Here is a 27,793-nt window from a genome sequence, read left to right as displayed (position 1 = left end):
ACTTGGAAGACACTAAGTTCCTTTGATGCCCCCTCATAAAGCAAAACAAAACACACGCACCCGAGACAAGCACTCAAGGCGACCCTATCTTTCCTCCCTCCCAGACCAGAACCTGTGTTGGACTAGATGTCCAAACATCAGGGAGGAGTTGCTCCAGACACCATTCACATAACCACAAATTGATGCGAAAGCAAGAGGATTTTTATTCTGTCATGACAGGGTCCTTCAGGTTCAGGATATGAGGGACATCGATAGCTGTTACAGTCCATCTTTTAAAGCGAAAAGCCACAGACACAAGGGGGGAACCTGAAGGTTGTTTTCCAACTTATTGGATTGGCTTATTCAAAGGGTTACTAATAGTGATTGGTCTATTCCAGGGCCGGAGAATAGCTGTGTGGTCAGGTGATAAGGGAGAGCATCTGACCATTGGTTCAGTGACTAAATCAACACATCAGGAACTGAGTCAACATCTGTGGGTTGTATTTGCCTCAATTCCCAAAATGGAGTTACGTTTGAAGATTATTCTCAAGGGCACAGGGGGATGAGCAGTCCAGCACGTGGTTATTTACAAGGACACAGGAGGATAAGCAGTCCAGTGTGTGCGTGTGTGTGTGTGCGACTGTCCCTTTTCCAAGACAGAGTGAGTGTAAGGTTTTAGAAAAATGTCTTAGGGTTGAGGGGGGCTTACAAATGCATTTAGAGTCTTTCACCTGAAATCAGGAAAGCTGTCTGCTTCCCAGTCATTCAAGTCACCCTCAAACATAGATGGCCACCAGATGAGACTTGCTAGCTCTCCAGGGTCAGGAAGTCCCACTTGGTTTCCTTTTGACATTTGTTTTGTGGTGTGTGTGTCTTCACAAAAGGAGGTTGACACACAATTCCCTTTAGTGAGGTTTATTAGAATGGAATGGCATCCAGGCTATGATCAGGCCGAGAGGGGTGGGAGGGGAGGTTATTAGCAGAAAGAATACAATAATGAAGGTCTAAGTATGTCGGGCCTTAAAGGGAAGGCTTTCCTTTAAAGCCTGGAGAGGCCCTCCGTAATGGCTGGAGGGAGAAAGGAGGGAGGGGGGGGGCAGGCAAGAGCAGCTGCTCCAGAGTGTCCCTGGCAGAGGGATGAAGGAGGGTGGGGGCAGAAGGGGAGCAGCCTTCAGCAACCTCCATGAGCAAATCCCCCCAAACAAATAAGAAATCTGACTCTAAACCTTTTAAGGGTGACAGAAAATTTCACATCACATGATTTAGTTCGAAACAGCAGGCAAGATCAAGCACAAGGAAAAGCCACCACCACCGTAAATCACGAGTTACTGTTAGGCCACACCACAGCTTCTTAGCTATGCTCAGGTGTAGCCTGATCTCTTCAGGTAATGGGATTCAGCCTAAAGGGGCAAGCCTATGTTCTAACATGCACACGTGTATGTGTATGGGCATACTACATACAAGCTACGCATGAGGAGGTCAAAGGACTACTTTTGGGAAATGGTTCTCTCCTCCACCACATGGGCAGCCAATCTTGGCAAGTGCCTGTACCTGCTGCGCCATCTCAGCGGGCCCCAGAGGAGGTCCACTCACAAAGTTCTACTGCTGTTTCCAATCGTTTAAAAACACCTGACTTGAGTTTAAGGTCCATGACCCTTGGGGAATACTCCAGCCAAAAGAGACTGGTCTTCCCACTCACAGACTGACCCAGAGCAGACACTCTGGAGACCCCCGTTCAGAGCTCCTCAGGTAACATCCTGGTGAAGGACACCAGCCCTCTGGAAACTACCCATCTACAAATGCCTGAAGATGAGTGGCTCATGGGGCCTGCTGGCGCTGTCACTCAGCCAGCCTTTATCCCCATCCTAAGCTTAGCACTGACACAGCCCCAGCGGGTACCTGCACACTCCGCTTGGGGAAGGGAGGCCTCAAGGAGAGGGGGAGGCCCTGAGCACAAGCCTGCAGAAGCAGCTGTAAGAAATACATGCTGACTTATTATAGGGTAAAACAGTTTCTTTGGGGATAAATATGCAAGAAAGTCTGAACATTTTATTCATTTGTGATGTCTCCTTGCAGGCAGGGTGAAAAAAATTTACCCTAGCATTCCTGGGTTATAGGATGGAATTTAAAAAAATCTGTATTGATTTGTGATTGTTTCTGAATACAGAGGTGTGGGAAAGGGTTTCCACTGGCTTGGTGGGGAAGAAGCTACTTCAACGTAGTGCTGGAAAAAGGAGTAGGGCCTACTCAGGCCAGACTTTAGCCCACTGAAGCCAAGATGATGTCTACTGGCAGTTCCTCTGAGCTTCTGGCTGTCACCTGCATCGTAACTGTGTCCAGAAGCAGAAGTCGGGAGCGCACGAGGATGTCATGACCACCCCGGAAGACCCCTGGAAGAAAGAAGAAGCTGAGTTTGTGGGGCTGAAGGGGCTGTGGGTCTCACACTAAGGGTGACACAGGCAACGAATGACCAAGGCAGTCGCTCTGCTGAGGCACAGTTGGGAAGCCTGGGCAAACCTCACTGCTTCTTTGAACTCTAGAACCCTTAACAACAAAGCATGGCAGTAAGAATGTTAACTATTTCACGTTCCTGCCAGACTCAAGTGAGCACACAGATACGAAAGGCTTAAACCTCACATTAGAGGCTCACACACAGCAGCAGAATCTGAAGAGTCCTGATGAGGGGGAGAGTCCCAACAAGAAAACCCACAAAGCAGATGTTTGACAGACCCAAGGGACTGTGGCGGTGAGCTGTGAGGACGCACTGAAGCAGAACATCTTCCCAACCCTGTTTGTAAACTCATTCACCTCACGCCCCCAAACAACGAACCATGAGCAGGAGGATTACTTACAAATTCAAGGAATCTTGGGCTACACAGCAAGACTGTGCACCAAGAATCTGCCTAACCTCAATCCCCGAGTTTCCCCTAGCCTCAGTCCATCCCCAAGTTTCCCCTAGCCTCAGTCCCCGAGTTTCCCCTAGCCTCAATCCATCCCCAAGTTTCCCCTAGCCTCAATCCCCGAGTTTCCCCTAGCCTCAGTCCCCGAGTTTCCCCTAGCCTCAGTCCCCGAGTTTCCCCTAGCCTCAGTCCCCGAGTTTCCCCTAGCCTCAGTCCCCTCAATGTCCAGCTCCATATCCACACCTGTCTCAGGGCAAACGATCCATGGCCCTTTTTGAGTTAAACATAGGATATCAAGTATTTACATATGAATTACACAAATGATTTGCATGAAATACTCCAGGGATGAGTGGCACAGGTGCTCCGAGTGTGGGGTAACAGTTAGTGCACTATATGCACTATTTAAATTCTGTGTCTGTTTGAAAATTTCAGAGACGAAAGAAAGCTTAAGCGTCCATTCTTTTGTTTTGCTTTGCTTAGGCATTTAAGCCCTTGGCCTTAAACTTACACAAAAGGTCCTGTCTCTGCCTCTCAAATGCTGAAATTACACAGTGAGCTATCAGGCCAGGCCCCATACCCGTTTTTCTTAGAAAAAACAAAAACAAAAAAATAACCAATAAAGTTGATAATTAGACAAAGGAACATCAGACAAGTCACCGAAAAAGAAATATGAACGGAAGACACTTCGTTCAAAATGCAAAAAACTTACGTTAGAACTACACTGGGGGCTGGGGAGACGGCATTTGGGTCCCCACTGTTAGATCACAGACCTGCTGCTTTAAGAGACCAGCGGTCAGGGAGAAATGCTGGGCCATCATGCATGCCCACTGCAGCATCTTCTCACAGGAAAAAGGACTAGCCCCAGCCAGGACTACTAGAGCACACGGTGTGTGGGGAAGATGGGGCAATAAAACCCAGTGCCAGTTCCTCCTGTAAAGCACCCAGCCCTCCCCACAGACGTTTCTTACCAGCTAGCAGCAGCGTGTGAGTGTTCTTGTTTTCTGGCACTTTGTCTGACCTCTCACAAGGATGCATGCCCAAGAACTTCACAATATTGCCCACAGCCTCTGTAGGAAGAAAGCCCAGCACATCAAGTCACGGGGGGATGTGTGTTTGTGTGTTTATTTTGTTGGGTGCTAGTTAAATCCCGGGCTTCCTATATGCCAAGTGCACTTTCCCACTGAGCCACAAGCCCGCTCCCAAGACTCTGCCCCAGCACTCAGCATGTGGGCTCTAGATGTGGCCCTGGATTCTTGGTGGGAAGAGGGGTACACGGCAGCTGCTGTACAGCTGAGGGTTCTGAAAGGCAGCCAGGTCAGAGACGGAGCCACCAGCATTTACCTTCAAGTGTCTTGACGGTAGACAGGGTGAATGTTTCCTCCTTCTCAAACTCATCCCCAACCTCATCCCAGGCTGCTTCAAAGTTCACTTTCATGACTTTCTGGATGTGATCAGCCACGGTAACTTCTAGATCCTCCAGCTGGAGATGGGGGGACAGAGGTTAGACTTCAGGAAGAGACTTCCTGTTCCACTTTCCAGGTCCCTGCTCTGAACTCCTCTGCTTATCCCTGCCTTCCCGCAGCTCACTTAGCAGATACCTGCCAATGTAGGGACATGGTGGCTTCCGGACAGAGAACAAGTTATGTCGGTACTCAGTAAAAGCACTCCTGTTCAACAGGCAGCAGCCATATCCCCAGCAGATTGTGTACTTTAGCTGTTCCCTCTAGGCCCAACATCGGCTGGACCCTATTGTCACCTCAACTGTGAACTGACACTTAGTACTCCCATTCAGCCATCTCAGACCGTGTCCACACGGAGGCATTCTCCCAACAGACCCTCACAGAAACGTTCTTGCCGGTGTTATAGTACACACGGCCACTGCTACAGTGAGGAGTGCCTCAGCTACGGCTCCCAGAGGAGAAAAGCCTCAAGGCTCAGGAACGGCCCTTTTCTACTACGGTTGTTACAATACACACCACGGGACTCTGTGGTCCAGAGTGAAGGAGTCCAGGCTAGAAAGCAATTTGACTATAGCAGTTAAAGTCTTCATGCTTTCCTTTTGAGCATATAGGAATTTATCCTAATAATCAGAAATGCATGTAAAAATTTGTATACATGTATATGTGTGTATATATATATATACACACACATATATATATGCGCATGTATGTGTGTGAATGCGTATGTGTGTGTGTCTGTGCACCACAGTTATGCAGTGCTTGCAGAGGCCAGAAGAGGCCATCAGAGCCCCCGTAACTGAAGTTGTAGACAGTTGCTATTCACTATGTGGATGCTGGGAATTAAACTTGGTCCTGAGAGAGCGCCAGCATTCTTAACCTCTGAGCCAAGTCTTCAGTCTCTGGTGCCGTTCTCTTACCACATACTCATCCTCGTAGCCCTCTTCATCAATCTCTCCAGTGTTGGGGTCACAGTCCTTAACGGTGAACTTCATCACACAGCTGAACGTGCATGCCACTGTGGGGAAGAAGGGCTGGATGAGTACGAGCGCCTCACGATCGGGTAGACATGGCCCGCCCTTCAGGCAGCACTAATAACAGCTAACATGCCATCAACCCCAGCATGCTGGACAGAGAAGGCACCACCTCATAGGACAGGATTAAGTCACAGGTCCAAAGAAAAGGTCACAGAAACAGAGACAATGCAGTGTGGGAAAGACCATGCCACAGCTGCAGGTCACTGTTCATGGTAGAAAAAAAAGCTGGTAATATCTTTGGAAAACTGAATTTGCGATGTTTGGGTGTTTCTGCCTGTCTTTGAGCACTAACTCATCTGAAGACCAAACAGGCTTTGATTCTAAACTTAATACAACCCACTTGGCTTAGGCATCGATTTCCTCATCTATGAGCGAGAACAGGCAGTGCTTATCCTCACAGAGCTGCTATGAGAATACATGAAAAGAACTTGGGCTTCAGCAAGTCTCATGTCTGAATCAAGCAGTTTCTGCGCCATCCTCGATGCATGGACTCCCATGGAGCCTGGGTGGCATCTACAGAGAGCTCACCAGCTGTAGGGTCTTCCTTGGGCAGAGCCACTAGTGTGTAGCAGGTCCCAGGCTGGTTGTAGGGCAAACTCCGGGCAGGGACATAGGAGAGTACTTCATATGCCTCGGTGGGCTCCATCTGCACTGTGACATTCTCCAGGGTCTGGTCATTGAGGGTGTTTGTGCAGTCAAACTGGAGAAGGAGGAGCGGGGCTCAGGTGTTGCTACGGGAAGAGCCAGGATATACCCCCCAACCCCAGCCCTCTGTCTGGTTGACATTCACAGGCTAGAGGAGTCCTGGGCAAAGAGGGATGAGACGCACTGGCTGGTAACAGGTATGGTCATCAAGCTGTGGTCCCAACCATGTATGGACCCATCTGATCTGGGACTGTTCCTGGGCGCAGGCAGCAGTGGGGTCTCGGGCCACCGTGCTTACCTGAAACACCAAGTGGTCAGAGAAGGTGTGTTTGGTGCATCGGATGACATACTCAGTCTCAGATTCGGTGAGGGCCACTGGCTCAGGTGAGGACTTGAAGAGGGGCCCAAGCCCCTGGAACTCAGGCACCGCCGCTAACTGCTCTGAAATCCACAGACCATATTCACTTGGTTTCTGGATCTCCACACCAATCTGTGTTGAGCCCCCAGGCCTCATACCCCTCCCACAGAGGGAGGATGTATGCACGGCCACCTGGCTGTTCACTCTTCTTGGCACACTCGCACACTTCTCTGTCTGGTTCAAGCCCTCCAAGAAGAAGCCTCTCTGTCTTATGCAAGACCTCTAAGCAATTCACCATGCAAGACCCCAATGTGCCAGGCCTGATCCATCTGAAAACCCTTACTTTTAGTTCATCCATGGTCCTCCCTTCTTCCCTCCCTCCCTCCCTCCCTCCCTCCCTCTCCTTTTCTCTCAAGATTGGAGGTGACAGCTGTTAGCCCCTGGACACAGATGTTAGGAACTGAACTTGGGTCCTCTGTACGAACAGCATGTACTGCTGAGCCACCTCTCAGCCTCAACAAGGATGCTAAAGGGTGGCGATTAGAAAAAGACTACGAGAATGGGGCCTGTACTGTTAGTTATAAACTTGGGTGAAGGACAAATCCACCCATGCACTGGTCAGTTAAGGCATATGGCCAATGACTAGCTACTTCTTCTTTGGAAGGCCTAACTCTTTAGCCCAGACTAGCTTCAACTTTGTGATTCTTCTGTCTCAGCTTGCTGGGTCTTGAGATCACAAGTGAGTGCTATTATGGCCAATGACGAGCTACTTCAGAATGCTGCAGAAACACCAGACGTGGTAGCACAGGCTTGCAATCCCAGTTACTTAGGTCAAAGCAGGCGGGTCCAGTTCAAGGCCAACAGGCAACTAGTCAGTGTGATTCAAGGCTAGTCTGTGTACCTCATTAAGGTGTTGTCTAACCTAACGAAGATAACAAGGCCCTAGTGCAGTCTGGAACACTATACCTAGCATGCTTGAGACCCTAAGTTTGATCCCAGCACCAACAAATAAGTAAATAAGTAAAACTTTTAGGGTCTATGGGTAAGACTCCTACTATGTACCATGACCAGGTCTTAGTAGCCCAGGGTTACCCTGACTCCACCAGGCTAATTCTGCTAATCCTCACAGGCTGAAAGCAGGTGAAGAGGCACATGCCCGGTGTCTGGAAAAGATGTCTGCCTCCAACAGCTTCAGACCCTGCTCTCTTCCCTTCTCTAAGGCAAGATTTCTCCCCGAAGTCACTGGTCAGCTATGTGCACCATGACGCTTGAGGAACTGTTAGTGCAGCCATGAGGAACAGAACAGGGCAGAGGGTTTGGAGGTGGGCTGAGCTCAAGTTCCTTGACAATACTCTCCGTTTCGAAACCAGTGCCTAACAGCAGACACACTTGTCAGGCAGCATGGACTGGACACATAAGGAATCAGAAACACGGCACCAGCGTCTCTGAGCTCTGGCTCCACTCCACCAGGGTCCCGGAACCCAGGCCACGAGCACGCACAGTCAAAGAAGCCCCAGTACTGTCAATCACCCGGCACGCCGGGGAATCAATAAAGTTCTAGTTCTCTTTAAAAATTATCGGTACTGCCGGGCAGTGGTGGCGCACGCCTTTAATCCCAGCACTCGGGAGGCAGAGGCAGGCGGATCTCTGTGAGTTCGAGGCCAGCCTGGTCTACAAGAGCTAGTTCCAGGACAGGCTCCAAAGCTGCAGAGAAACCCTGTCTCGAAAAACCAAAAAAGAAAAAAAATAAAAATAAAAAAATAAAAATTATCGGTACTGGGCTGAAATGCAGGGTACTCTACCACCGAGGCACACACATCCTCTGAAGTTCTAAATCTTAAGCAGAGGTGGCGACTGGGTGGATGTGATCAGGAGCTGCAGGCTCTGCAGTCACCTAATTTCTGACCATACTGACCATTACTCACCCTGGAAGATCTCCTGCCGAGTGGCTGCCACTTTCTCTGGCTGTTTGGCCGCTGCGGTGGCGGTGCTTTCTGCAAGAACAAGCACAGCCAGTGACCCACGGCTCCAGTCACAAGCAGCATGGTGCTGCTGACCCCGCGTTATTACTCAGACCCTGTGAATGCCAACCCTCCTGAGAGAGAAGCATGCAAGGAGAGCAAGCATGCAGCATGGCTGTCCCCGCTGCCTGAAGCAAGAGGTGCAAGGGCTGCTCCCCCTTCTCAGCACACCCCCCATCCTGGTTACTCTGCAGCCAAGGGAGACACATGGGCCTTGGGCATGAGCAGGGCCTTACCTGGTCTCTGCTCTGCCATAGGGGTGGTGGCTAGAGGCACAGACTTGAGGTCAAATGGCTTTTCTGATGGTTCTAATGTATACTGCTGCAGGGCTCTCTCCAGACCAGGGATAGACACAGTGAGACCTAAAGCCGGTGGAGAGATCATTAGGCACGCGCACATAGGGAGGACAGAGGCCCGGATGCCCAGTATCAATGCTAGGTGTGCCAAAGCTGAGAAAACCATGGAACCGCTGAGTCTTACTCTTACTCTCCTTTCCAGAGGGTTGCTGCGTAGGTAAATACAAAGGGACTTAAAAAATGACTAAGATGGGGCTGGAGAGGTGGCTCAGAGGTTAAGAGCACTGACTTTTTCCAGAGGTCCTGAGTTCAATTTGCAGCAACCACGCGATGGCTCACAACCATCTGTAATAAGATCTGGTGCCCTCTTCTGGCCTGCAGGAATACATGCAGGCAGAGAACAACAATGTATACATAGTAATTTTTAAAAAGTCAATAAAAAAAAAAAATCACTCAGGCAACAGAAGCTTCCACTTATTGCTTTGTTTTGCTTGAAATGTCACTTTGTTGTGTAGCTGAGGCTGACTTGGAGCCCCCTATCCTCCAGCCCAGCCTAGCCTCCTTGGTGGGATGGGATAAAGGCATACGCCATCAGACCAGGCTGAGAAGGTTTTATTAATGAGTATTTTCAACTCTGGACATTGAGCCAAGAGGATTGTCATCAATTCCAGGCCAACCTAAGCTGTATAATGAGAGAATACCTCAAAACAACAACAAATGTTTTGGACTGAGGATACAGCACAATGGTGGAGACATGTGTAAGGCCCTGGCTTCAAGCCAGAGAACACATACAGAGTACTTTAATTTACCTGGCCATTTCCCCGGACATGGGTTCAAGCCTCGTGACCCTAGGGTTTCTGAGGTCATATTAATCCGAAGGGAGGGTTGCTATACAAGGCCGAAGAAGCATGTGTGGTCTTGGCTGTCTTGGCTCAGAGATGGCACACCTGCTCTAAGGCCACAGGAAGGGCCAAAAGCTCCAAGGGGGGACCGGGCCCTGGGCAGCCAAGAAGACTCACCATTCAGTATGTAACCCGCGTTGAGGGCCTTCTGCTTCTGCTCCAGGACATTCAGATAGAAGGTAGCTCTGTCTCTCACTTCGTTGTCGTCGTCCATCACACACCTGTGCCCGGGATGCAAGGGTGTCAAAAGGACCCCGTAGGGCTGTATGAGGGTGGCGGGGAGATGCCGAGCTCTTCAAGCTGAGCTGTCAGGAGTGGAGGCTTTAAATGACAGCATAAAACACCAGGGGTGCCGGGCAGTTGTGGCACTCCTTTAATCCCAGTATTTGGGAGGAAGAGATGGGCGGACTTCAGTGAGTTTGAGGCAAGCATGGTCTACAAAGTGAGTTCCAGGACAGCCAGGACTGTTACACAGAAAAACCTCTGCCTCAAAAAAACAAAACAAAACAAAAACAACAACAACAACAACAAAAAAGAAGAAACAAACAATCAAAAAAAACCCCAAACACCAGGGGCTGACAGACAGTAATATCCGGCTCTCTAGTAAAGACTTCACACAGCAAACAAGACAAACCAAGAGACAAATACACAGTACCTTGGAGCTCAAAGACTGCTTACACCTTCTTCTGGACTGAGCAGGTACTAGATACCACACACAGTGCATAAATATACACGCAGGCAAAACATCCACACAAATAAGATAAAATAATTAAATCTTTGCTGGGCATGGTGGTGCACACCTTTAATTCCAGCACTTGGGAGGCAGAGGCAGATGGGTCTCTGTGAGTTTGAGGCTAGCCTAGTTTACATGTTAAGTTCCAAGACAGCCAGGGCTATATAGAGAAACCCTGCCACAAAAAAACAAAAACAATAAACAACAAAGGAAAAGACAGAAAAAAAAAACCAAGGGAACACTGTTGGGCACGGAGGCTCCTGGGCCTAGACTCACCTCTTCAGCAACACCAAGATGCTTGGTAACATCTCTTCGTTCTGGGCTCCAAACTTGGCCAGAGCACTCACTGCACCTAGTTCCAAGGTAAATTGGCATCACCAACAGCCCCTGAGGCCCACCTGCCAGAGAGCTCAGGGGTGCCCTTAGTGCTCAGGGAATTCCAGCAGAAGAGCTAGCAGGTGGTACCCCACCATGATCATAGAATAGCTCCTGTGCAATCCCGGCGGATCCTGGCGCTACCCAGCCCCTACTTCCTCTGCCAGTTGCTGGAGAAAGGGGGTGATAGATCAGTGGCTTCTGTTCTAGGACTCCACAGGCTGTTCTCAAATGATAAGGCCACAGATGCTATCAACACTGCCAGCTATTCACTTCAGAACAGTTTCATTTGTAGCTAGGTCTGAGAATAAAACATGAGAAAATAAACTATCACTTAGTGAATATCAACTGCTAAGGGAAGAAAATCTTCCTAAGAGAGGCACAGAAGCAGAAAATGGAAAATAAGATGAAATTTAGAACAAGATGGTAGACTGTTAAATCACTGCCTCATATAAAAGTATAAAAAGGTCAATGTCATGGTGTGCATTATCTCGAGTTGTTTTTTTTTTAAAAAAAAAAAAAAACAGGTACAGGGGTACATGCTTGTGATCCCAGCATTCAGAAGATTGAAACAGGAGGCTTTCAAGTATGAGCCAGCCTGGCTATATAGCAAGACCCTATCTCAAACAAACAAACAAACAAACAAACCAAAAACACTCTAACCACTAATATACAGCGAACTTTAAAAAAAATTAAATTGTAGAAAGTCCCTTATCCAAGCTGGGCAATAGTGCACGCCTTTAACCTTTAATCCCAGCACTCAGGAGGCAGAGGCAGGTGGATCTCTGTGAGTTCAAGGCCAGTCTGGTATACAGAGCTAGTTCCAGGATACCAGGACTGTTTCACAGAAAATCCCCGTCTCAAAAAAAAAAAAAGAAAGAAAGAAAGAAAGGAAAAAAGAAAAGAAAGAAAAAAAAAGAAAAAGAAAAAGAAAAGAGAACGGAAAGAAGAAAGTACTTATCCAGATGACATCTAAAGTCCTTCTGACAATATGAAAAACAGTTCATGAGGCCATGTCCCCTGGGGAAATAGTTTAAGTCCCTTTGCTGGCAAATCCACTGCAAAAGAAGTTAGGAGTCCAGGACCACTGCAGCTCAGACCTACCTGCCCGAACCTCTTCATGTTCCAAGACCACACGGTTGTAGATAAAACGAATGTACTTGGAGGGGTTGTTGGTCTTGGGCCCCTCCTGGCCCAGCAAATGCAGGATCCGGGTGGCCAGCACAGTGAACTCGCAGTCCTCAATGAACTCGCACAGGTGCGACAGCCCCGTCTCCTTGCTCTCTGAGTTCTCCTCAATTATGCTGATGATGCAGTCCACGATGGCCCGCTTGTACTCGAAGCCTCCCTGCAGAGACAGACGTCTAGCTGAGCAAACAGCTCACATCCTCTGGAGACCAGCTGACGCCTGGAGCCTAGCCAGGCCGAGACACTGTTCCACAGCCCATATCTTTGTTGCCTAAAACAGAGGCTTGGCCTGGAAGCTCACTAGGACCTTTAAGTCTAACAGCAGAACAGTTTAATGGGGGGAACATTTTGAACCCCAATTTTCTTGCAGGGAGAAAGATACACTCTGAGTGAACTGCCACATGCTTTAGAGCTCACTGAGGAAGTATATGAGCTTTTTTTTCCTTTCTGGAGGAAGCACTGCTCCCTACCCCAACCCCAGCCGCAGACCCAAGCATGAGTTTGTCTCCCAAGACCCTTGTCCAGGGATGATTGTCACCTGCCCTATGAGAAGACGAAGGAGAACAGCAATACAGACAGAGTGGAAACAGCACCACTGAGAACAGGAGAGGAAATCGGTGAAGTAAAAACACCGCGGCCCTGAAGACAGCCGAGCAGCGCATTCCCAGGCTCCTTCCCAGAGAGAAAGATTCCCCCGCTGCTTGTCTCACAGGAAAAACACCTGGGGTGGGAATAGCTCACTAAAGTCACCTAGCAAGAAACAGTCTGCAGGAACCCTCTGTCAACAAGGACCTCTGATGACTCTTTCTTCCCATGGCTTTCCTAGACTCCTGCAGGATGGTGTCTACTGCCTACTCGCTGTAGACCTCACAGCCTCACTCAAACTGAAAGCCTGGCTATGGGAGACCGTTCTCCACGTGCCATCGGGACATGAAAAAGGCAGAATGGGTGGCACACCCCATGTGGAAAACGGTATGGTGGTTCCTCGGGGAATGGAGCAGAGAATTACCATCTAGTCCAGTAACTCCAGCCCTGGATGTCAAAAACAGCTCCCTACACTCATGATCTCAGAAGCACCTGTTACAACAGGGGCAGCACAGGAGCATCCCAAGTGCTCACAGGTGGATGAGTGGGTAAACAGAGTGTAGAAAATGGGGCTGGAGAGATGGCTCAGTGGTTAAAAGCACTGGCTGCTCTTCCAGAGGTCCTGAGTTCAATTCCCAGTAACCAAATGGTGGCTCACAACCATCTGTAATGAGATATGGCGCCCTCTTCTGGAGTGCGGCATACATGGAGGCAGAATAAATAAATCTTTAAAAAAATTAAAAAAGAAGAAAATAATGCATGCTATAACATATATGAAACCCGAGGACATTTCTAAGTGAATGAGGGAGGCAGAAAAAGAACACTTCATGATTCCCCTCAAGGTAACTGGAACAGTCAGATTCATACGCACACAAGAAACGTGGGTGAGAGGCTAGATGGGGCAGATGGGGGGGAGACAGTGTCTAATAGGTACAGTCTTAAAAGCTCAAGAGCTGGAGCTGGAGAGCCTCAGCAGGGAAGAGCACTTGTTCGTACAAAGGACTCAGGTTTGGTTCCCAGTCCCCACACGCTGACTCACGACCATCCCTAACTCCAGTTCCAGGGGACCTCATGGCCTCTTCTGATCTCTGGGGGCGACAAGCATACTCATAAAAACACTCACACATAAAATTAAATGAATAAGTCTAACTGAAAAAAATTTAACAGGGGGGTGGGCTGGAGAGACAGCTCAGTGGCTAAGAGCACCTGATATTCTCCCAGGGGACTAGAGTTCACTTACCAGCACCCCCAGCAGGCAGCTCACAGCTGCCAGTAATCCAGCTCCAGTGGATCTAACACCCCCTACTGGCTTGACATGCACACACATCCCACAGAACTAAACACAAAATAAATTTTTTAAAAAATTAAAAATTACAAATCTAGACACAATTGTGCAAGCCTGTGATTCTGACTCACAAGAACACATCCCAATAGCCCCATATATATATATATAAATAAAACTAAATCTTAAAAAAAGAAGATCCCAGGTGAGGGTAGGGTGTAGGTGATCTGATCCCCAGCACACTTCCATCCCAACGTTGTGTTTTGCGGACTGTGATGACGCGGGAAGGGGCTGCTGGGCTGCTGGTGAGAAGTGTCATCCAGCCTGTGTGCTCACAAGCATGCAGCAGAGCAAGCGGACGTCAGAAGACAACGTGTCTCCTTCAGCCATGGCTCTCTCTGCTTTATGAGTTTCAGTGGTGGACTCTGATCTCCAGCCATCAGGCTTGGTGGCCGGTGCCTTTAGCCACCTCACCAGCCCCTCACTTAACGTCTAAGGGATTCAGCATTGGTGTGCCTGCCTCACAGGGTGTTCTGAAGAGCAAACAAAATTCAGTCTGAATCAGGCATGGTGCATGCCTGTAGTTCAGGAGCTCAAGATGCTGAGGTAGGATAACCTAAATTTAAGGCTAGTCAGGACTATATAATAAGGACTAATCTCAAGGGGAAAAGAAGAAAAAAAGTACTGTCTGCTCAGTGTGTGAGCTACGGTCAGTAATATATCGTCCACTACAAACCCTCAAATGCTGTTTCAATCTCCCCGCTGCAGCCAGCCACTGGCTCTAAGTAGATGGCAGATGTCAGCAGGAGCAAGGCAAGTTCTCAAGTCTGGGTGCTGCAGCCCCTCGGTGAAGCCATTCATTACCCTGACTGTTGTGGGAAGCATGTAGCTTTCTGGGAAGCAGCCAGAAAGCTGAGGAGACAAAGCCTGGGCTTTTTCAGGGAGAAAAGCAAGGGTTTCAGGGCCAGAGGCACCTGGGCTCGGATGCAACTAAGTTTTCCTTGCTCTTCAGAATAATCTGGAAGGCAAGTCATTGTACTCAGGTCACATTAGCCTCAGATTCAGGGTCTTTTAGATGGGACTAGTGTATCTCAGGCTAACCTCAAAATCACTATGCACCCGAGGATAACCCTGAACTCCTGACCTCATTTCTATCTTTCAAGTGCTGGGATTGTAGGTATGTATCAGCTACCCGGTTTATACAGCGCTGAAATCAAAATCAGGGTTTGGTGCATGCTACCAACTGAGTTACACCTCTAGTTCTCAGAGTTCTCTTCCTTCCTGATGTGTAGGAATAAGCCCAGCCCCTTAGAAGGCGTGTTTGCCTCTGGCGAATGTTTACTTATAAATCGGGCAAGTGGGAGCCCAAGCCGGCGCGCCCCTTCTGCTTTCCTGGTCTCCGCAGGAATGGTGGTTCTGTAAGTCTATTTCCCCATTAAAGCTGTATATATTTTTACAATCTGTCTGCATTCATTTACGCCGTTACACTGATGGTCTTATAGGCAGTTATGAACTACTAAATATGAGTCCAAACCTAGCTTCTCTGCAAGAACAATATGGGGTTTTGTTTGTTTGTTTTGTTGTTGTTGTTTGTTTGGACGCAGAGTTTCTCTGTAGCCTGTCCTGGAACTCTGTAGCCCAGGCTGGCCTCGAACTCACAGAGATCCACCTGCCCTGCCTCCTGAGTGCTGAGATTAAAGTCATCTACCACCACTGCCTGGCAAGAATAGTATGTATTCTTAACTACTAAACTCTCTCTCCAGTACTTCTTTTAAAACACACACACACACACAATCATCTTGTAAGCATGTATAATACACCGTGTGTGAGTGCAGGCCTATACACACCACATCACAAACACAGAGGTCAGAGGACAGCTTTCAGGAGTTGGTTCTCTGCTTCCACCATGGAATCCAGGGATTAAAGTCAAGTCAACAGGTTGGTGTGGTAAGCACTTCTACCAGCTGAACCACCTCATCAGCTCCAGATTCCCTCATTCTTAAAACATTAGTGACAAGGACAGTAATCAGGAGACCTCACATCCCACATATAGTCTTTAACATACTGGGCTTGCAGCTGAAGGCACTTCGGGCATTAACGCCTTATCCATATGTCTTTGAGAAGACCAAGGAACCAATGCAAAAGCTGCTCTCTTGTTGGCCCTTGGTTCACCTTGGACTGGAGCAAAGGGCTCTGTAGAGTTTGTGGGCCAAATCTGTTCCACTTTTTTGTAAAACAAAAAAAGTTTGTTTTTTAAAAATTATTTTATTTGTATAGCTGTTTTGCTTGCAAGTATATCTGTGTATCACCCGCATACTCGGTGCCTGCAAGTATATCTGTGCAGCACCTGCATCAGATCCCCTGGAACTAGAGTTACAGAAAGTTGTGAAATGTCACACGGGTGCTAAGAATTGAACCCAGATCCTCTGGAAAAGCAGCCAGTGCTCTTAATTACTGAGTTGTCCCTCAAGTCCCCAATACACACTTGTTTCTGATCCTGTGAAATTGGCTGGTTTTGTTGAGACAAAAACAAACAAACCTGGAAGTGGTTCACGCCTTTAATGCCAGCACTTGGGAGGCAGAGGCAGGAGGATCTTTGAGTTTGAGGCCAACCTGGTCTGCAGAGTGAATTCTAGGGCAGCCAGGGCTACACAGAGAAACCCTGTCTCAAAAAACAACCAACCAACCAACCAACCAAACAAACAAACAAAAACATGGATTCATGTCAAGCACAAAAACAGAACCAGACAGGCACAGTGGAACACGCCTTTAATTCCAGCACTACGAAGGCAGAGACAGGTGAATCTCTCAGTTCAAGGCTAGCCTTGTCTAACTTAGTGAGTTCCAGGCCAGCCAGAGCTGGGTAGAGACCCTGTCTCAAAACAAAACAACAAACCCCAGAACCAATGTCATGTTCTAAGCACCAATTTCCCCAGAGCTCCTGAAAGGTCCGCAGCCTTCTAAGCTTGACTTTGTAACAGCTTAGACACGTCCTCCTTTGTGCACAAGCACTGCCTCAGGGCACCCGCTGGACTTGGTGCTACGCTGGTGAGTCACACATTACTGCTGTAATTACAGCGGCTGGTGCCGTTGCAGCATCTGCTCATGGGAGTTTAAAGGGCCGCAGGCTCCAGGAACTAGCTGTTTAACGGTGTTCTGAGCTTAAACCAAGCAAAGGATCTCAGCAGCCAGGCCATTCTCTGCACCAAAAGAGCTAGCGGGACCCCAGTCGCTCCACTCTTACCTCTTCCCTTAGCATGGTGAACAGGAAGTTCATGAGTACGGCATGTTTGCGAGGATACTTCTGGCACAGGGCACTGATGGCCTGGACAACCACCACCTGGGGTAAAGAGACACGCATGAATAGCAGACCCTGACAGGGCTGGTGACTGGCCCACTAAATGTCATAGAGTCCCTCCTTATGCAATATCATGTCCTAGGCCCAACACAAGAGCATGAACACTCCATGCGGAGGCACATGGTCCTCAGGTCACCCAGGGCAGGAAAACACAGCAGTCTCAGTAGCCCAAAAGAGGGTCTGGGTCCCCAAACCCTGCCTGGCCTGCTCCCTCCTGCCTTGTACAGTTTCACTCAACACTGTTTTCTTCTTGAGGTCTCTGCATACTATTTCTTCCCTCTGATTTACCCTCTGTTTCTTTCTTTAATTGGCTCAAGACCCCACACTCTTACACCAGCCCTCTTGCTTGCTCTTGTGTCTGTCTTCTGAGATACGAGTCTCTTCAAACTCCTCCTTCACTGTCCGAAGGGTTATTCTCGTCTGCAGATCTCATTGCATCATCGGCCAATTCGCCTTCATACAGCCCACAGGCAGAGGACATTTCTGTCCACTCTTCACAACCCACACTCTAGAATTTATCCTGCTATACTAAAAACTGTTCCTTCCACTCTCTGCTCTGATGAAAACTCCCCAGCGACACGTTTCATGACTGTTTATGTAACACTGAAACAATCTAACTATGGGAAATAAGAATAGATTAGTGACTGTCAGGAATCAGGATGAGGGGCTGGGAATGGAGGGTACAAACCCCGTCTAGTGACGGAGCTCTGACTGTGGCAGCGGTCTTGAAGGCATCACATGTGCCCCGCGTAACCAATGAAATCTGATTAAGTGCTCTAGCCTATACAACTGCTGGTTTCCTCACTGACACCGCACTCGACTATGTGGGACATGGGCACTGGAGTTTAGAGAAATGCCCAGGACCTTCCCTCTTATTTATTTATTTGCAAGGCCCTGTGAAGTATTTAAAAGTAAAAGTTTAAAAAATACTCCAGGGCTGGAGAGATGGCTCAGTGGTTAAGAGCATTGCCTGCTCTTCCAAAGGTCCTGAGTTCAATTCCCAGCAACCACACGGTGGCTCACAACCATCTGTAATGGGGTCTGGTGCCCTCTTCTGGCCTGCAGGCATATACACAGACAGATCATTGTACACATAATACATAAATAAATATTTTTAAAAATTAAATAAATAAATAAATAATAAAAAATACTCCAGGTAGTGGTGGTGCGCATCTTTAATTCCAGCATTCAGGAGGCAGAAGAAGGCAGATCTCTGTGCGTTCTAGGCCAACCTGATCTACAGAGCAAGTTCTAAGACAGCCAGGGCTACACAGAGAAACTTTGTCTGGAAAAAGCAAAACAAAACAATACTACAAGCCAGATATGGAGGAGGCATCTTAACCTCAAGCACTTGGGAGACAACAGAAGGAGAACTGCTCCAAGATTGAGGCTACTGAGTTGCAGGTCATCCGGAGCTACAGAGTAAGAACCCTTTCTAGAAAAATCAAATCAAAAAAAACAAACAAACAAACAAACAAAAAAAAAAAAACAGCAAAAGCCATGTAGGCAATCAGTGATACACTCAGCAATCCCAGGAGCAATGAAGAATAACGCAGGAGAAACTTGAGTTAGAGGCCAGCATGGGCTACATAGGAAGACCCTGTCTTAATTTAGAAAACAAATCCCAAACCACAACCTTTCCAAATGTTCTTTTTAGCCGGGCGATGGTGGCACACGCCTTTAATCCCAGCACTCGGGAGGCAGAGGCAGGCGGATCTCTGTGAGTTCGAGACCAGCCTGGTCTACAGAGCTAGTTCCAGGACAGGCTCCAAAGCCACAGAGAAACCCTGTCTCGAAAAACCAAAAAAAAAAAAAAAAAAAAAAAAAAAAAAAAATCAATAAACAGACTTCTTCCTAACCTAAAGGCTAAAAGGGACAGAGGGCCAAAGACTTAAAGGTAGGCCTGTACACCCCAACCCAGCGGCGTGGACAACAGGTTGAGAACATCTCCGTTGCTTGGGGACTACAAGCTGTGAGGGCACGTGGTACCTTGAACTCATCTGAGATCTCCGACATGAAGGAAGAAATCTGCTTCATAAGGCGGTCAATGCTGCTCTCACTCCCGGTCTTAAGGAGGGTAGTGATGGCCAGTGTGGCAATGCTACGGTTGGAGTCTGTGACCAGGTTTTCCAGATCCAGATTGCAGGCAGTCACTGCCGATGGGTGCTTCATGGCCACCTGCAGAGGGAGCACAGAGACCCGGGCGGTACTCAATTCTGATTCCACCTACAGGGTGAGCCTGGCCAGAGGTCGTTTGGGGACCGCGCCAACCCCTCTCCCAGATCATTCAGAAGGAGGAGACCTGCTATCAGCTAGGCCAGCCCCTCCCCCTCCTCTTACCTTATTGAGGGTGCGGACAGCAGCATAGCGGAGAGCGGCCTTGGGCGAGCTACAGAAAAGCTGGAGAACTGCAGGGAGACAGACACACACGTCAGGCTGCCCTTGATGCCAGGCAGTGGAATACTTGGGGCCCTGGGGCAACAGCATGGGATCAAAGATGAACAAGTTCTCAGGCCTGTCGGACACAAGCCCTCTGCTCAGCAGAGACCAGCAGAACTGCCTTGCCCTGAACTTTGTTAGCAAGGGCTCCTTAGCTGTCGCTGGTTGATATGTAGTAAGCACCTGCCATGTGCTAGGCCCTCGCTGTGCATGTCATGCCTGGTTCTCCCAACTCCCAGGGAATGGCGGCAGAGCAATTAAAGTGACTTTGAGTTACCATCCACCCGGCAGGAGCAGAACTGAAGCCAAGGGCTGCCCAAGCAGTTAGCCACCTCTCTCCTTCCACACTCACAGACCCAGTGGAACATCCCTCAGCACCAAGCCAGGGAGCTCAGTCCTCCCTCAAAGACCAAGTTTATTTCTCTCTCTCTGGGACAGTCCCAAAGAGTTGACCCCTACTGAGTATATCAAGGACACATTTTCCTCAACCCTGGCCACCCAACGCTCACAGTTAAAGTTCATGTAAAAGTATAGTCTTGGATGGGACTGAATTCTGGAATAGTTGAGTTCCTTTCTTTATTGCTTAGCTTTTATTCTCTTGTCATTTGTTTAGAACTAACATTTGTCTTAAAATAGGGTAACATATCTTTTAAAGCCTCTACTTTATGTTCTCCATTATTCTGGAAATATGGGACTATCATAGGAGAACATTAGTCAGTGAGTGGATGCACCTGCTCTTTGGTTTGTCCCCGAGGAGGGAGACTGCTCCTTCCATACTCAAACCCCATCTTTCCACCAGGTTTATACCACCACTGTGGGGAACCCTCCTGTCATGCTTTGCCTCCGGGCTGGTCCTAGTTAGGCACTCATCCCTCTCTCCAACTCTTGGGACTCAGCATAGACCCCTTCTGAACTCTCAACATAGCCGCTGTTCTGCACAAGCCCCTTGGCTCTTCACGCTCTGGGTGCATATTCTCTACTCCCATCCCAACACCAGCTCAGAGCAGGTGGATGTGGCACTGACTTGACGGCTGGAGCAGAAACGACACAAAGCTGCTGGATTCTCCTTAGGAACACACTGCATCCATGCTAGTGCCTCATTCTGGGCTGGGAGGCTTGTACAGACCTGCCTTCACTACTACAGGAAAGAGAGCTAGTCATGCTTCAGAGGGAAGTGAGGCCTGGAGAGGAAGGTCAGAGGACAGGGGCTTGCCCACCTGCTGAGAGCAGTGCCAGCAAGTCCAGCTGTGAGCTCCAGTGCTATCCCATGAGCACACGGGGCTTTAGGAGTCCTGGGCCCCACCCCTAGATCCTCCTCTGGAGCCAGCATGCCTAGCAGTACTAGTATGGACCACATACTTATCTCTTCAGCAGAGATGGAACTGAACAGTCCACCTCAAAAGCAATGTCTGTGACACCCCTAGAGCATGGTCTATCTGGAGACAAGCTCTGGCTCAGGGCCTGGGCCTAGCAGGCACACTACGCAGCAGGCACGGCGACGCATAGACACCTGATACAGCAGGGGCCAGCTCTTTAGCACTGCAGCCGGGCAGGTTGACGATGGCTGAGGCGGCTTCATAAACGACCATTTCATGCTTGTTCCGCAGGCAGCTCTCGATGAAGTCAAACAGTGGGCTGTCACGGCTACAAAGGAACACAGCAACGGGAAGCTGGGGACAATCCAGCAACGCGGGAGGCACCATCTGGCTGGCAGGAGGGCAGCACTCTCACCTGCCATCTTCTTCCTCCAGTTGCTTGCTGGCCACTCGGATCATCATGCAGTAGGCGAAGGGGGACTTCAGGCCATGCCGGGTGAACTTACTGATCATCTTACTCACAGCCAGGCGGTCATTCTTCCGCACATGGTACAGCAGTCCTAGTGCATGGTACTACAGGACAGAGGCGGCACGGGAAACGAGCACATCAGGCCACACCGAGGCTACCGTATGTCTCCGGCTTCACCCTTCTTGTTTAAGTATAGCAATCACATCCACACAGAGAGGCTGCAGCAATTTCCCCAGGCACTCTGCAAAACTAACTCCAGCAAAATGCTCAACACACCACACACATGATGTTCTCATTTGCACTGGTTTTGGCAAGAACCCCGCAGGCATCCTGACGATGTGGGACAAGACACCAGAACTGAATGAGCTACCCCAGAGATCTGGGGGCAGGACCTGAGCGTGGTCCTGTGGGACACAGGACACAAAACCTCCCAACACCCAGAGGACTGGCCTGCTTGCCCTGCTTATCGGTCCCACTCATGGCCAAGCTGGCTCTGGGGGCTAGAAACCCAAGAATGCCACTTGTAGAGAAGTATGGTACCAAGGTCACTTCCTGTTCTTTCTGTGCACTCTTAGCCAAGTGGCATTTGAGGGCCAAGGTATGGGTAAGGGTCTCTGACTCTTAGAGATGGGCTGAAGAGTCAGTGCTGACCCCAAAGGCAAGAGCCACATAGAGAACAAAGAGAATGACAATCACTAAAGGAAAGGGACAAACCAGCCTTCCCATCCCTCATGATGTGTCTTTCCTTATTTAAGTCTTACTCTTCCAACATTCCAAAGAAACTGAGACCCGGAGGGAGGCATACCAGGTTAGGTTACTAAGGAAAGTTTCTCAGACGGGAACCTCACGTCACTGAGCCTGCTCAGCAATGGTTTGGATGGCCATCGGCTTACCTGAGCCAGGTGGGCTGTAGCAGCCTGTGTTCCAAAACATCTCATCTTCCTGTAGTGCACCTGGCTATTACAGCAGCTCCAGGGAGGAACTGTTTTCCAAACACCCATGTGCTGCCCTGGCCGCTTCTCCCAAGTTCCCATTCCTTTCCCAACACTCAGTGACAAAAGGATGAAAGCCTGTCCCAGCCAGAGGCCACCAGTACTTGTGGAGCGGGGACAACGACAGTGTGGTGCATCTGCTTGTCCAGCACCATTCTCACCTGGACCATGATGTTATCACTGGACGCCGCCTCCTGGGCCTCGTTCACCCAACGCTTGACCACATCGAAGCTGCATTTCAGCAGATGCTGGGGGCAATGGGACTTGTTAAAGGGTCAAAAGGGAGGGTGCCCTTCTTGTCACACCCATGTCCCCTCTGAGATGCAGTCAGAGCCTCCTCACTGTCCTGATCCCATGGACAAACAGCACAGCTGCCACCCTCATTCTCCCGGCTTGGCAGATTTCCTTCCCAATCCTGGTCCTAACAATCTGCCATCTAAGGAGGTGAGGGTGTCAAAGACACTCACCCCAGCTCTTCCCAGTGGACCCAGAGTTTCTGGATCTCTTCTAACAAGACTTTCAGTTTATTCTACCTTCAATCCACACCCCTGCAGATCCAGTCACAGCTACATACCAGGGAAGACACGAGGGCAGAGCTGGAGACGCTGGGTACCTTGTCCACAATCGCTTGTTTCATGTAGCGCTCAACAGCCTGGAGCATGGTGCTCTGTAATAGTAGAAGGTGATGGAGCTCAGGCATGAAAGCCGTGGAATGCAGAGCAAAGTAAACACATTCAGAAGCTCCTATGAGATACTCCCACCCCGCTCCTCTACTCCATTCAGACAGCTGCAGATAACCAAGAGTGTGCTTGGGACAAGGCCTCACTTGAGAGCCTGGGAAGCAGGCAGAGGGTGGAGGAACTCACATCAGTGATCTGGCAGAGGGCTCGCACAGCGGGGCCGCGGTAGTTATCTTCCTTCCCGGTCATGTCTTTTGTCAGGCTGCCGTGGAAAGGAAGCACTGTTGACACGTGGGATCCCGGGCCATCCTCCTCTAGTCTACCCCATCCCCACCTGGATTTACCACACCAGCCTCCTAAGTACTGCTCCCTTCTGTTCTCACCCCTCCAAGCCAACCTCCAGAGAAAGTTACAGAACTCAAAACAGAGCTGGGCACGGTGGCACACACTTGTGATCCCGGCACTCCGGAAGTACAGGCAGCAGGATCACCACGAACTCAAGGCTTCCTAAAACATCACACTGCGCAGCTTCCCAGTGAGCTGTCCTCTCCTCTCAGGCCTTTTCATGTGGGATTGTTCAGTCTGGACCTCAGCCCTGCAGAATCCAGACCATTCTGGAGGCCTTTTGGGGTCAAAGCCAAGCTGGTGTGTCCTGTTGTGCTTTCACAGCCGATTGCAGTTGCACAAACCATGCTGAAGTCCATCTTATCAGCCTGGCTGCCTGGTTATTTGCTTGTAAACCATGAGGCTGCAGAGGCTATGTTTTGCCTAAGTTTCCTCCAAAATTGAAATACTCCATCTTGCAAGGAAGCTTCTTAAGCAGGAAGGGAAACAACTCAGAATATATTCAGGAAGTCCCCGAAACTGACCAGATTCACTAGGCCCTTCCCTGCCAGAATGAGCAATAAAAGCCGAGAGTCCCTCTCAGACCAAGAGCTGAACTGCACAGAAGACACTCAGAGCAGACCGGCTGCCTGGAAGAAGCAGAAACCCACCAAACTGCCCGGAAGAGGTAAACCAACTGAGGCACCTGGAAAACATACTCTAACCTGCTGACCTGCCTACAGGCTATGCAGTGTGCTCTGGGTTCCCAGCTTTGGGAGCTGTCACCCATGCTGGGGTGGGCTTTGGTGGTAAAGCTGTTTCTGAGTCATTTCTGCTCCTGTAAGCAACCCCAATAAAACTCATTGGTTCACCAAACTGGACTTTGGATGTTTGGGGTTTCCTATCTTTTTTTTTTTTTTTTTTTTTTTGGTTTTTTCGAGACAGGGTTTCTCTGTAGCTTTGGAGCCTGTCCTGGAACTCCCTTGGTAGACCAGGCTGGCCTCGAACTCACAGAGATCCGCCTGTCTCTGCCTCCTAAGTGCTGGGATTACAGGCGTGCGCCACCACCGCCCGGCCATGGGTTTCCTATCTTGGCTGAGTAGGTAAGTGTGTTACGTTTCTCCAGGAAAAGCTTTGCCACATACACCATGGCTTTCTTGTTTGCTACTATACTGCCAGAACCACACAGGGACTGATAAACATTCAGCATCATCTTTCTAAAAAAAAAATTTAGGATTTACTTTTATTAGTTTAGTAATGTGCAGGTGCCTGTGTCTGCATGTGATTGTGGATAAATGAGAGCAGGTACCCTTCAGCACATCAGATTCCACAGAAGCCGGAGTTATAGATGGTTCTACACCTTCTGATGTGCGTGCTAGGAACTGAACCCAGGTCCTTTGAAAAGGCAGCAAGTGTTCTTAACCACTGAGCCATCTCTCCTGCCCCAGTAAATATCAACATAATGCAACTGACCATGGCTGCATGGACCCCTCCTTGCATAGCAGTGTCAAGAGAAATAGGAGTTTTGTAGTATTTTGTGTGATTGTTCTGTGTTTTGGTTGGGGGTTTTGTTTTGGTTTTTTGTTTTGTTTTTTGTTTTGAGACATCTTGCTGTGTAGACCAAGTGCCATGATTACAAGTGTGCACGATCGTGTCCAGCTTTGACTCCCAGTTCTCAAGGACATCTGTATTAGTGTCATCTGTCCCTAAATTACTCGGCCTAATGCAGACACCAGTGCTTGGCAAGCAGACAACTTCATAAACTCCTTGCACTGTATTTCTTTCCCTTAGTTCATTAAAGACTTTCTGAGAGCCCATGCTGGCTGAGCTGCCTAGGTAGGAGGAAGGGAAACAGAGCCAGAACACTCTTGAAGCTGGCATGGGGTGGGTCTAGGAGGAAAGGGCCCTGGCCATCAGAGGAGCCATCCCCTGCCCAAGACTTGCCTGCTGGTAACAATGATGACATCCTCTGCAATGCAGGACATCTCCTTGATGGTCAAGTAGCACATGCGGCGGAGTGTGGGCTGAAAAGATAGAGTTTGCCCTGTCAATCCTGCTCAGTGAGAAGGTCAGAGTCAGGAGAAACCCACCGTCCGTGGATGGCAGTCATGCTGATGGGCAGTCCTCCCACCACCAGCACAGGTGTCACATGTCCAGAGAAGCAGGGACTGATGTACTTACATCATTGGACTGAAAGAGCTTCGTCATGGCGAAGAAAGCCTCGGTTGCTTCTGTGGTCCCCAGGTGCTCCCCCTGTGGTAATCATAAAGGAAGCCTCAGTTTTAGACGGATCAGTCAGGGTAGACCTCTAGAGTCTGCGGAGGGACTCCAGGCAACAAATCAGAGCTGGAAACTCAGAGGACCCAGGACTGGAGTTTTGGTTCCAACCATAGAGTTGTCAGAAGCTTAGGGTACATCCCCATTTACAATCCCCCATGCCCACCCCCCATACCCATATTCCCTGCCACCCTCATCTTGTTACCTGGTTTATGAGGTAAAGGATCTTGGTGAGGATATGGGCACATTTCCGAGGGTTGATAGGAGTTTCGTTAAAGACCCGAGCCTGTGAGAAAGCAACAGTTACCTCCAGCCTACTATACTTTCCTTCCTTCGGCAACCCTCAGTTCATGAAGGGTCTGGAGAACCACAGGGTGTATATTAACTCATTAGTCCAGATAAATGTATTCTCCAAATAGTAAGAGTTTATTTTTCTTCCTTCCTTTCTTTTTTATTTTATTTTATGTTTATTTTATATTTATTTATTTATTATGTATACAATATTCTTTCTACATGTATGCCTGCAGGCCAGAAAAGGGCACCAGACCTCATTACAGATGGTTGTGAGCCACCATGTGGTTGCTGGGAATTGAACTCAGGACCTTTGGAAGAGCAGACAATGCTCTTAACCACTGAGCCATCTCTCCAGCCCCCTGTTTATTGGTGCCTGTGAGGATGTCAAAAGCCCTGGAACTGGAGTTACAGACAGTTGTAAGCTGTCATATGGGTGCTGGGAATTGAACCCAGGTCCTCTGGAAGAGCAGTCAGTGCTCTTAACCACTGAGCCACCTTTCCAGTTCCAAGTTCATTTGTCTTAACTCATCTACTAAGCATACAAACAAGTCTTTGTGCCTACTGACAGCGAATATAATGAACAACCAACACTCTACACATTAGTATTCTGACAGCATGGCAGGTGTGTCTGACCAGACAGACAGGTGTGATGAACTTGCCTCTTGGAGTACTGCACTCTTCTCCAGGTGCTGAAGGGGGTTGGAGCCTCCACCTACAGTGAACAGAGAAGACTGATTACAGGTTGTGATCCTGAGTTAATTTCTTCCTATTCTTTTTTGAGACGGAGTCCCATGCTGGCATTGAATGTAGTGGAGGACAGTCGTAAGCTTCTGATCTTCCTGCCTCCACATCCTGGTTTATGTGGTGCTGTGGATCAAACACAGGGCTTCATGCATGCTAGGCAAGCACTCTACCAACTGACTTACATTCCCAAACTGTGACCCTCAACTTCAAGACTCTGCCAAACACAGGGAGGGAGAAGAAGTCTCTATTATCTACCAACAGCCATCCAGGTTCCACTATGTCTATAAATCCTGTAAAGGGAACTCCCCTCACAATCACCCGGCACCTCTCATGATGCCACGTTTTGCATTCATTCATTCATTCATGCAACCAGAACCTGAGTGAGCTTATGTGCCAGTGACAACCAACACTAACTAACCTGTGGCGTGAGTATCCCTGACAACAGATGCTACATGTCTAATTGATTATGTGTGTGATTATATGGTTGCTATCTGGTCCCTCCACAATATAGCCATTCTAACATTCCTACTGCAGGCACCAGGCGTCCCACTGGTTTTAGCTACGGCAATATCAAGATCCGTGAGGTGCCTGATGTTTATTATATGTAGTTTATTGAATGAATGAAACAGGGTTCTTAGCTTCAGGACTGGTTACACCCAGACTGGATGGTACCAACGCAGCTCTGGCAAATATCAAAAAGTCGGATGGAAATACAAGGGAGCATCCAGGCCGGGACCCTCCTCTTATCAGATGGGGAAACTGAGGCCCAGAGAGGAGCGTGACCCGCACAAGGTCACGCAGCAATCCTGGCCAGAGCTGGCTAGTGCGAACAGCATGTCCCCTCCGAGGACAGCTACGGACCTGTGCACAAGCCCCTGCCCCTTTTGGGCCCCGGCGCTGGTTCTGACAGTGGCCCGGAAAAGGGCGCCCAGGAAGGTCCCAGGAATCTGTGCGAAGATCTGGCCTCCCCAGGCTTTCAAGGATCCCTCACCCGACTCCTCGTCCTTCTTGTCGAATTTCTTCAACATGGTGCCAGCGGAAGCTCCACGCAGCAGGGAGATGCTCAGAGAAGCGGTAAGTGCAGCTTCTCCCAGCGGCTTCCGTACTCCCGCCCGCCACGTAGCCCTGAGCACTGCGCTGTG

At 49.1% G+C, this 27,793-nt stretch overlaps 1 protein-coding gene across 1 annotated transcript; it reads right to left on the bottom strand.

The window, feature by feature from the left end:
• Positions 1 to 189: 189 nt before the first annotated feature.
• On the bottom strand, positions 190 to 27,793 carry Copg1 (COPI coat complex subunit gamma 1). Its single transcript, XM_041637324.1, has 24 exons — positions 27,643 to 27,793; positions 26,567 to 26,619; positions 25,819 to 25,899; positions 25,518 to 25,589; positions 25,281 to 25,360; positions 23,199 to 23,274; positions 22,907 to 22,999; positions 22,494 to 22,580; positions 21,287 to 21,444; positions 21,066 to 21,199; positions 19,457 to 19,524; positions 19,106 to 19,294; positions 17,003 to 17,098; positions 11,808 to 12,051; positions 10,605 to 10,680; positions 9,713 to 9,816; positions 8,634 to 8,759; positions 8,302 to 8,370; positions 6,317 to 6,459; positions 5,902 to 6,073; positions 5,257 to 5,354; positions 4,221 to 4,359; positions 3,848 to 3,946; positions 190 to 2,369 (listed from the first exon to the last, which is right to left on the bottom strand). Exons 1-24 carry the CDS (start codon positions 27,677 to 27,679, stop codon positions 2,239 to 2,241), a joined length of 2,625 nt encoding a protein of 874 aa, XP_041493258.1. The 5' UTR covers positions 27,680 to 27,793; the 3' UTR covers positions 190 to 2,238.

This window comes from Microtus oregoni, unplaced genomic scaffold (assembly GCF_018167655.1).
Source record: "Microtus oregoni isolate MIOR12 unplaced genomic scaffold, Mior012 000002F_ref0000024, whole genome shotgun sequence".
NCBI classification, from domain to species: Eukaryota; Metazoa; Chordata; class Mammalia; order Rodentia; family Cricetidae; genus Microtus; species Microtus oregoni.
Note: the sequence above shows the minus strand (reverse complement) of the source record. Positions and strands in the feature narration are given on the sequence as shown.

Coding starts and splice junctions, on each gene's coding strand:
- Copg1 (XM_041637324.1), bottom strand. CDS start 27,679: ATGTTGAAGAAATTCGACAAGAAGGACGAGGAGTCGG. Junction 25,361..25,517: donor AGCTCTTTCAGTCCAATGAT/GTAAGTACATCA, acceptor CTATCTTTTCAG/CCCACACTCCGCCGCATGTG. Junction 12,052..17,002: donor TCACCATGCTAAGGGAAGAG/GTAAGAGTGGAG, acceptor CTGTCTCTGCAG/GGAGGCTTCGAGTACAAGCG.